Source organism: Pipistrellus kuhlii, unplaced genomic scaffold (assembly GCF_014108245.1).
Source record: "Pipistrellus kuhlii isolate mPipKuh1 unplaced genomic scaffold, mPipKuh1.p scaffold_m20_p_1, whole genome shotgun sequence".
In the NCBI taxonomy this organism is placed as follows: Eukaryota; Metazoa; Chordata; class Mammalia; order Chiroptera; family Vespertilionidae; genus Pipistrellus; species Pipistrellus kuhlii.
In genome coordinates this window covers 33,571,948-33,581,575 of record NW_023425404.1, presented here as the reverse complement: position 1 = coordinate 33,581,575, position 9,628 = coordinate 33,571,948, and the positions used below count along the sequence as shown (strand labels likewise).

Below are 9,628 nucleotides of genomic sequence, written 5' to 3'. Positions count from 1 at the left end.
TTACAGAAAGGAAGGGAGAGGGATAGAGAGTTAGAAGCATCGATGAGAGAGAGACATCGATCAGCTGCCTCCTGCACACATCCCACTGGGGATGTGCCCGCAACCAATGTACATGCCCCCAACTGGAATCGAACCTGGGACCCTTCAGTCTGAAGGCCAAAGCTCTATCCATTGAGCCAAACCGGTTTCGGCAAGGGCTGCATTTTCACTTAGCTCATCACCCAAGGATTTTTCCCCACATTGTTTTGTTTGTTTTAGGAAAGGAGGGGAAGAGACAAAAACATTGATGTGAGAGAGATACATCAATTGGTTGCCTCCTGCTGCAACCTGTATGTGCCCTTGACCAGAACTGAACCTGGGACCCTTCAGTTCATGGGCCAATGCTCTATCCACTGAGCCAAACCGGCTAGAATCCATCACCACAATTTTAGAACATTTTAATCACTCCCAACAGAAACTCTGTACCCATTAGCAGTCACTCCTCCTTCCCCCCAATCCTCAGCCCCCCAGCTATAGGCAACCACTAATCTCCTCTGATGTTCTAGACATTTCATATAAATGGAATCACACAACATTCAGTCCTTTGGGACTGGCTTCTTTCACTTAGCGTAATGTTTTCAAGGTTCACCATTTTACTATTAAAAAATGTCTTGTTTGAGCCGAAACTGGTTTGGCTCAGTGGATAGAGCATCTGGCTGTGGTCTGAAAGGTCCCAGGTTCGATTCCGGTCAAGGGCATGTACATTGATTGCGGGCACATTCCCGGTAGGGGGTGTGCAGGAGGCAACTGGTCGATGTTTCTAGCTCTCTATCCCTCTCCCTTCCTCTCTGTGAAAAATCAATAAAATATATATTTTTAAAAAATGTCTTGTTTTATGGCTATACCACATTTCATTTTTTCATCAGCTGATGGACATTTAAGTTGTTTACGCATTTTATCCAGTAGGGATAATGCAGTGAAGAATATTGGTGTATGAGTTTTTGTGTAAACGTGTTTTTTAGTGAGTTCCAGGTTATGCTGAGTGGGCTAACTTGGGTATCTGGGCCCACTAGGGGGGTGAACTCGCAGTCCCCAGGGCTGGCGGGCAATGGCTTTTTCTCACGGTGGTCTGAGGGAGCCACTGTGGGCAGTGCCGAGAATGCCAGTGGCTCTGCTGACCTGGGAGGAGCACAGAGCCCTTATAGTTGCCTCTCTAGGCATCCGGCTGGAAGTCCCAGGGAGTCACGGACACTCAGGAAGAGAAGAGGAAGGGGAAGGCCAAGATCCGGTACCTGAAGAAAAAGCAGCTCATGCAGCTACGGAAACAGGCCTACAGAAAACTGAGAGGCACAGAGATCCTCACGACTCAGGGACTCCTGGTCTGAACCCAATAAAAATGGACTGTTAATTACTAAGAAACTAAGAAACAAGTTTTAATTTTTCTTGACTATACACCCAGGAATGGGACTGCTGGGTCAGGTAGTGACTATATGTTCAGCCCTTTGAAGAGAAGATAGTTTATCACAGCAGCTGCACCATTTTTCATTCCCACCAGCAGTATGTGAGGATCTGATTTCTCCACAGCCTTGTCAGACTGTTTTATTCTAGCCATCCTAGAGGGAGTGAGCTGATACCTCACGGCGGTTTTACTTTTCCTTTCTTCATGTGCTTATTGGCCATTTGTGTATATTCTTTTAAAAAAAATACATATTTTATTGATTTTTTTTTTTTCAGAGAGGGAGAGGGATAGAGAGTTAGAAACATCGATGAGAGAGAAACATTGATCAGCTGCCTCCTGCACACCCTCCAGCTGGTTATGTGCCCAAAACCAAAATACATGTCCTTGACCAGAATCGAACCTGGGACCCCTCAGTCCACAGGCCAATGCTCCAGCCAAACCGGTCAGGGCTTATGTATATTCTTTAGAGAAATGTCTATTCAGATCCATTGCCCATTTTTAAATTGGGTTACTTGTATTTTTATTATTGAGTTGTTATCATCAAATTATAAGGGTTCTTTATGTTTTCTAGATAAAAGTTCCTTACCAGAGACATGCTTGGCAATTATTTCTCCCATTCTATGGTTGTCATTGCATTTTCTTTTTCTTTTTAAAGTATTTTTTGTATTGATATCAGAGAAGGGAGAGGAAGAGAGAGATAGAAACATCATTGATAAAAGAGAATCATTGATTGGCTGCCTCCTGCATGCCCCCCATTGGGGATTAAACCCACAACTCAGGCATATGCTCTTGACCAGAATCAAACCGGGGACCCTTCAGTCCGCAGGCCAACACTCTATCCTCTGAGCCAAACTGGCTAGGGCTCATTGCATTTTAAAAATATATATATTTTATTGATTTTTTCACTGAGAGGAAGGGAAAGGGATAGCCAGAAACATCAATGAGAATCATCGACAAGTTGCCGCCTGCACACCCTCCCCCCCCAGGAGGATATGCCCACAACCAATGTACATGCCCTTGACCAGAATCGAACCTGGGACCCCTCAGTCCACAGGCCAATGCTCCAGCCAAACCGGTCAGGGCTTATGTATATTCTTTAGAGAAATGTCTATTCAGATCCATTGCCCATTTTTAAATTGGGTTACTTGTATTTTTATTATTGAGTTGTTATCATCAAATTATAAGGGTTCTTTATGTTTTCTAGATAAAAGTTCCTTACCAGAGACATGCTTGGCAATTATTTCTCCCATTCTATGGTTGTCATTGCATTTTCTTTTTCTTTTTAAAGTATTTTTTGTATTGATATCAGAGAAGGGAGAGGAAGAGAGAGATAGAAACATCATTGATAAAAGAGAATCATTGATTGGCTGCCTCCTGCATGCCCCCCATTGGGGATTAAACCCACAACTCAGGCATATGCTCTTGACCAGAATCAAACCGGGGACCCTTCAGTCCGCAGGCCAACACTCTATCCTCTGAGCCAAACTGGCTAGGGCTCATTGCATTTTAAAAATATATATATTTTATTGATTTTTTCACTGAGAGGAAGGGAAAGGGATAGCCAGAAACATCAATGAGAATCATCGACAAGTTGCCGCCTGCACACCCTCCCCCCCCAGGAGGATATGCCCACAACCAATGTACATGCCCTTGACCAGAATTGAACCTGGGACCTTTCAGTCCTCAGACCAACGCTCTATCCACTGAGCCAAACCGGTTTTGGCTTGTTGCATTTTCTTGATCATTTAAGCACAAAATTTAAAATTTTGGTGCTATTCAATGTATATCTATTTTTTTTCTTTTTTGATTGTGCTTTTCATCAAAGAATTATTGCCTAATCCAGAGTTAGGCCAGGCTGCAGGCATTCTGGAGTGAGGACCAGGGCCAGGCCGTGCGTTGTGGCAGTGGGCACATGGCACAGGGTGCCCAGCAGGCTGTTTGTGTGCTTGGAGCTCCAAGTCCAGCGCAGGTCCCTCCTGAGCTCCAGAAGCAAGGCCCTTCCCCGCCGGGCTCCTCCCTCAGTCCTCTTCTCAGCCTCTGCTCTTCTCCTCCCTGCCTCCCTGCCCCCCTGCCCCAAGGGGCTCTGTGAGGACCCAGAGGAGCAGAACTCCCCACAATCAGTCCTTGTGGGAGGGGCATGGGCTCAGGTGTCCCCCTACCTCACTCTGGCCTGAATCCAGAGTTCAGGGCAGACTCTCTCATCCTCCACTCCTCCATTTCCTGCTTCCAACCAGATTTCCCCATCCCGAGCAGAGCAGTGAGCAAATGAACGTCAGGATGGACCGGGCACTGCTGGGGCGGTTTGTTCCAGAGCAGTAACTAACTGCAGCAGGTCGCTGCTGCTTCCTGCCCAGAGTGCCTGTATGTGTTTGCACGTATGTGCATGTGTCAGGGGCAGTGCTTCAGCCTGAGGTCTCTAGACTATTTGAGATCTTAGGGCCCTGTCTCCAGATGGGCCGCTCAGCTTTGACATCTATTTCTGCTGAACTCCTCGTTGGAACCCTGCTTCTCCCGCTACCTTAGCCCCGGTCAGGGCCCTTTAGAACAGGCCCCACCTGCACTCGATGTAATTGGTGTGCCATTTGCATTTCTCTGCAAGAGTCCTATTAGGTGGTCTCTACGTGTTTACCTGGTGTCTCTGTGGGGGAGGAATTAGCATCTTGGGCTGTTGGACAGGGGCGCCAGAGATGACCTGGTCCGTTCTCTCACATTTGCAGGGTCTGCTTGAACGAATGAATGAATGAATGAATGAATGACAAACCCACCACCTTCCCAGGCAGCTCTTGGATGGCTGGGGTGCTGAAGAGTCCCTGTGCTTGCCAAGTTTTGTATAGAAAAAGGTGAAGTGGTCTGTCCACATTTAGTTTGGGTTTAGTTCTTTGCTCTGGGAAAGTCAGGGCAAGTCAATCCCTCCCCCTTCCCCAGCAGGACAGGCACTCTGGTGGCCTTAGGCATCCACAGCCGCTGACATTGATTCCTAGCCTGACCTCTGCCCCAACCGCCCCAGCAGGCCGCTTCTGGAAACGCCAGGCCAGCGGCTTCCAGCGTTCTTTCAGGAGCAGAGCGAGCCGTTTGTAAATGAAATCTCATGTCGAGCCCGGCGTGTAAGGCAGGTGGGAGTGGGTCTGCTCTGGAGGAGGGCGGGCAGGGAGGGTAGCAGCCCCCGGAGAAGTTCCCCTCCCCCCCCCTGGCCACGGCCAGGTCGCCCAGCTTGCAAACCACTGTCCTGGTGTGTTCCTCTCGAAAGGTCCTCTGGGTAGGGGACCTGCCCTGCAGCCCGGCAGAGCCTCCCAGCAGGGAGCCCTGGCTTCCCATTTCGGCCGCAGAGGGGACATGGACAGGCTAGGCCGTTGCATTACCACACCGCCTCTCAGGAGGCGCGAGGCCCGCCGAGACCTCCAGGTCTCCTGGCCTGGCCGCAGCCTCGGCAGCTCCGACACCTGGCGTCCGGAGCCCGGACAGAGGGGGGGACAGGGAGGACTGGAGAGGCTGGCCAGGGCTCTGACTGTGCACTGGAAAGAGTCTCTCCTCAGAGCCCCTATTCCCTTAACTGGCACCGGGGACCCCGGAAGCCTCCCTCCCACGCCCGGGGCCTGCACGTGGTACGGCGCCGTCTGCTGTCCTCAGCCCGGGCTCTGAGCCTGAGCGCGTCCGGCCTGGCCTCTCTCTCACCCACTCCTCCGGGACCCGGCCCAGCCATCGACACACGCGAGGTCTACTTTGGCAACAGGACTTTTATTCGGTCAAAATGAGCAGAGTGTGACAAAAGCCAGGCCCCGTCAGGCCGGGTGGCCCCATCCGCATCCTCCCCTCGACCCACCCCTCCCACCGGAGAGGGGCTGTGGGTGGAGGGCATGCGGAGAAGCCACGGCGGGGACCAGGGTCCTGCCTGGGAGCGTGGAGACGCCCTCAGCACGGCCGGCATTTGGGAGAAGGGGCGGACGGGCCGCCCTTCCAAGTCCACTCGGATACGACTCCCGTCTTCCAGGGAAACGCCACGAAGTCTACCTGCTTCAGCTAATTAGCGTTCAGGGCGAGGGGCCCTCGAGGCCTGGGGGTCAGGGACTTTACAGTCTAACCTCACACGTAAGGGGATACACTTATCTTTTCTTCCTTTAAAAAAAAAGCTTCTCTCTGCTATTTAAAAAAATGTTTCTGAGTGTAATAAAAAATAGGTATTTGTCTCCTTGGTTTTCTTTTTCCTTCTTTAACTAAGTGTTTCCAAGAACAACGCAACAGGAAAGGGAAACAAGCAATCACAACATAAAAACCCTTGAACACACCTTGTATAAAAATAGCTTCCGGCCACATTTGCTGACAGCGGTCTTTCCACTGTCCAGGGGCAGGTCAGGCTGGCTGTGTCCCATGGGACAGAGGACCTCTCCCCACACACACTCACACGGGCACACACACACTCACACGGGCACACACACACACACACACACCATCACGCACACAGTACATTCCAGGGCCAGCCTCCTCCAGGGCTCCGTGTCTGGGCGGGACAGGAGGCAGGCTTCAGAGTGACGTCCACCCTCCCGAGGCCCAGGAGAGAGAGAGGGTTGTGGGGATCCCAGGCCAGGATGAGTTGGCTGAGAGGGTCAAAATGGGAGTGGATAGAGCAGATGAGACAGAAGAGCACGGGCTGCGGCTGCGTGCTGGGAGGTGTCTTAGTTTAGAGCAACAATTTACATTTTAAGGAACAAATTTTCCTCTCTTTTTTGGCTTTTTCCCCTCCATCGTTTTCTTTGACCAATTCCATCTTCATTCCTGCAGGCCCCGCGAGGCCTACCGTGGTGACAGCCTCTGGCCTCCTCTCGGGGGAGGAGCCAGGGCTGTGGGCGGAGCCAGGGCTCGGGCAGGGGGAGGAGCCAGGGCTGTGGGCGGAGCCAGGGCTCGGGCAGGGGGCGGAGCCAGGAGAGAGGGTCCAGTGACAACACAGGCCCACGAGCCAGGGAGCCTTGAGGTAGACGGTTACTTTCACACCTGGTAATGGGGAGGCGCCTTTTTTTTTTTTTTTTTTAACTCTAAACTACAGTGTGGGGAGGAGAGGGGGTGCCCATAAAGGGGCTTGAGGTAGGAGTGCACTCAGGGCGCTGTGGGGGAAGACGGGCTGAGGCCACGGCCACGCCCCCAAGGACATTCATTCCGGCTGAGGTAGGTGCTGAGAACCAAAACAGCAAAAATCCATCCTGAGAACATAAGGTGGGTGGAGGTGGCAGTGCCAGGGGCCCGGCCACAGCAGGGCATATTTTTTGGAGTCTGATTCACCTTCCTCTTCTCTTCTCTCTTCTTTCTTTCTTTTTTTTTTTTCTTATAAAAGGAAAAACACTTCATTCCGAGTCATACAGGTACCAGGCAGAGGTGAGGGTTCCTGCAGAGGCCCTGCAGGTCCATGGGGGGCCCCTGCGAGGCTCCTGTCAGAAATGCTGGGACGCCCCATCCGAACCCACACGACTGGAGAAGCCTTGCCTTTGACCTGAGAATGGGGGGGGGGGGGGGGGCGCCCCCTCGGCTACTGTCCGGAGACAGCCGGCTGGGCAGCTGGCGCGGAGGAAGGCCGGGCGGCGTGTCCTTCACGGAGGCCGGAGCCCGCGTCCTGAGGCGGGGGGGCGGCGGCGAGGCCCGCGCAGGCAGCCGGGGCCTCCGCCGCCCGCTCCCCCCGAAGGCCGAGCCCCTGGCGTGGCCGCACGGAGGGCGGGGCGTCCTCACACAGGGCCGCGGCCGCGGCGTCCTGCCGGGGAGCGGGCCAGTCACACGGCGGCCACGCGAGGCCAGAGGCGTGGGCTCGGACCCACTCCCACCCAGGGCCCGGGCCCCAGGCCTCCCCGGACTCAGGCACAGGGACGCACAGGCCGTGTTCTGTGTCCCGAGAAGACCTGGAGCTTGGTGAAGGCCGAAGGGACAGGGAGGGCAGGGTCGGGGGGGGGAGGGACACTCACCGGGGGGCCGGGGCCGGGGCCGCGGGCTGGCTGGCCCACCGCCCCCGCCGCGGGGAACAGCTGCTCCAGCTCCTTCATGTCCGCCCGTTTCTCGCCTCGGCCCAGCGGGTCCCGACCTCCCGGTCTGGCCCCATTCAGGGCCAGGAGGCCAGGGTCCCTCTGGCTCCGGGGGCCCTGAGGAGGCGACAGCTGGTTTTCTACATCCTTACACAAGAGGACCCTGAGGGGCACGGGGGAGCCAGACGTTAGGGAGAAGGACATGGGGGTGGGAAATGACAAAAGGATAGAGACGGCAAGCCCAAACTCTCCTCTCCCCCTGCACCTCCTCCTCCTCCTCCCCCCCACCACCCCAGGCCAGTCCGGCCCCTCTTCCTGCCCCAGTACCACCTGCCCCTCTGGCCGAACAGGAGGAAGAGGACACAGAAGATGATGCAGGTGACCCCGATGTGGATGCCGACGACGATGCCCGTGGTGGACATCTGGCTGGAGGCCTCCTCCTTCCGGCAGTCGCACGGCGGGCCCAGCGCTGTGGGGAGGGGCAGGAGGGGGGCTGTGGCTCCTCTGGCCCAGACCCCCGGCCTCTGGGGGCTCCTTCTCCAGGAGCCACGCCCACGCCAAGCCCACAGATGCTCTGCCTCTGCCTCTGCCTCCGGGACTCTTCGTACCAGGGACCGAGTACTATGTGCCAGGCACTGAGAATAGCACTGTGCCCCTCGACACGGCTCCGTACAGCGCCCCTACCGTCCTGACAGGTATGCTTATCCCTCTTTTCTTTTTCTTAATGTGTTTTACTGACCTTTTTTACAGAGAGGGAGAGAGAGAGCTAGAAACATCGGCCAGTTGCCTCCTGCACACCCCCTACCGAGGATGTGCCCGCAACCAAGGTACATGCCCTTGACCGGAATCGAACCTGGGACCTTCCAGTCCGCAGGCCGACGCGCTATCCACTGAGCCAAACCGGTTTCAGCTCTTCTCCCTCTTGTATAGAGGAGAAAACTAGGGCTCAGAGAGGTTCAATAACTTGCCCAAGGTCACACAGCCAAACTTTGAGCTCATACCTAAGCCTACATTCTCAAGGTCTGCATGCAACTCTTCTGCCCTCTTACTTGCCCCCGGGTCCCTGCTCCCCTCTGCCCACAGCCCCCCCCCCCTTCCGTTCCTGAGTGCCGGCCTTCAGCCTCACATCCCAAACACAAGCCTCACCTGTCCTCTCAGCTGCCCCCCTCAGGGACACAAAGCGGACCGTGGCGTTGCCCTCCCCGTGCTGGTTGTAGGCGAGCAGCTTCACCTCGTACACTGCCGAGGGGTCTGGGGGGAAAGGCGGGGAAGGCGGCTGAGAGGCCAGCCAGTCACCGGCGGGGGCTCTACCCCAGCAGGGAACAGCGGTGACCCCTGCGCCCGCAGCCTGGCCCCAGGCACCCCCCCCCCCCCCCCCCCCGGCCAGACTCCCCAGGGCCAGGCTGTGTCCGCCTCACCGAGCTGGCTGAGGTTGTAGGAGGAGGCCGTTCCGGGCAGCACGACGGGGCCGGTGAAGGCGGCCTTGCTCGCTGGGCGGTAGAAGAGCTTGAAGCCGCCGCGGTGCAGGGCCAGGCGGGGCCAGGGCTCCCACAGCAGCTGCAGCGTGGAGCTGCCCAGCACACGCACCGACAGGGGGGGCGGGGCGGGGGCTGCGGGCGCAGAAGGAGGCCACGACCTGAGGACTTTTTCCAGGTTCCGCCGGTGACCCGGGCCCCCAAGAGCTTGACAGTTCTCTGGCTTCTGGCTCCAGCTTGTGCAAGGAGTACCCTTACACGAGTTAGGCACCCCTTCCTCCGCACAGAACCAGCCCCCCCTCCCCCTCAGACCTGGTGCACAACCGGAACAGGTGTGCGGGGTTCTGCTCTCGCCCCTGCAGTGTTGTGCACCGCGACCAGGCCTCACCTTCGCCCAGGGTGCTGGCCAGGGCGGGGGCCGAGGCGGAGCTGGCCCCCCGGGGGGTGTAGGCCTTGATGTAGAAGCTGTAGGCGGTGGAGGGCTCCAGGTCGCTCACCAGGTGCTGCGAGGTGCCTTTGCTGACCGCCTCCTGGTACTCCAGCTCCGGGGGGTCTGGGAGGGCAGGGCAGGAGCAGGTAAGGGCGTGAGGGCGCCCTCCCAGCGTTGTGAAGGGAGGGCAGCTGGGTGCCGCGGGGAGAAAAGGGAAGGTGCAGGGACGTGCAGGAGGAAAGGGAGGAGCAGTGACCACGGGGACGGGCTGCAGCAGGCGGGGCCA

At 56.1% G+C, this 9,628-nt stretch overlaps 1 protein-coding gene and 1 non-coding gene across 2 annotated transcripts in view; one reads left to right on the top strand and one right to left on the bottom strand.

Annotated features, from left to right (window-relative positions):
• Window positions 1-1,079: 1,079 nt before the first annotated feature.
• On the top strand, window positions 1,080-1,164 carry LOC118710357. Its single transcript, XR_004985387.1, has one exon. It is a non-coding gene; the product is annotated as a small nucleolar RNA SNORD35 (small nucleolar RNA).
• Window positions 1,165-6,757: 5,593 nt separating this feature from the next.
• IGDCC3 (immunoglobulin superfamily DCC subclass member 3) overlaps window positions 6,758-9,628 on the bottom strand; it is a gene marked incomplete at its 5' end in the record, with an annotated part of 40,769 nt that continues 37,898 nt past the window's right edge. The window contains 6 exons of the mRNA XM_045582656.1: window positions 6,758-7,172; window positions 7,375-7,600; window positions 7,768-7,906; window positions 8,584-8,688; window positions 8,856-9,047; window positions 9,301-9,465. Coding sequence (XP_045438612.1) covers window positions 6,954-7,172; window positions 7,375-7,600; window positions 7,768-7,906; window positions 8,584-8,688; window positions 8,856-9,047; window positions 9,301-9,465 — 1,046 coding nt within the window. The remainder of the gene's footprint in view (window positions 7,173-7,374; window positions 7,601-7,767; window positions 7,907-8,583; window positions 8,689-8,855; window positions 9,048-9,300; window positions 9,466-9,628) is intronic.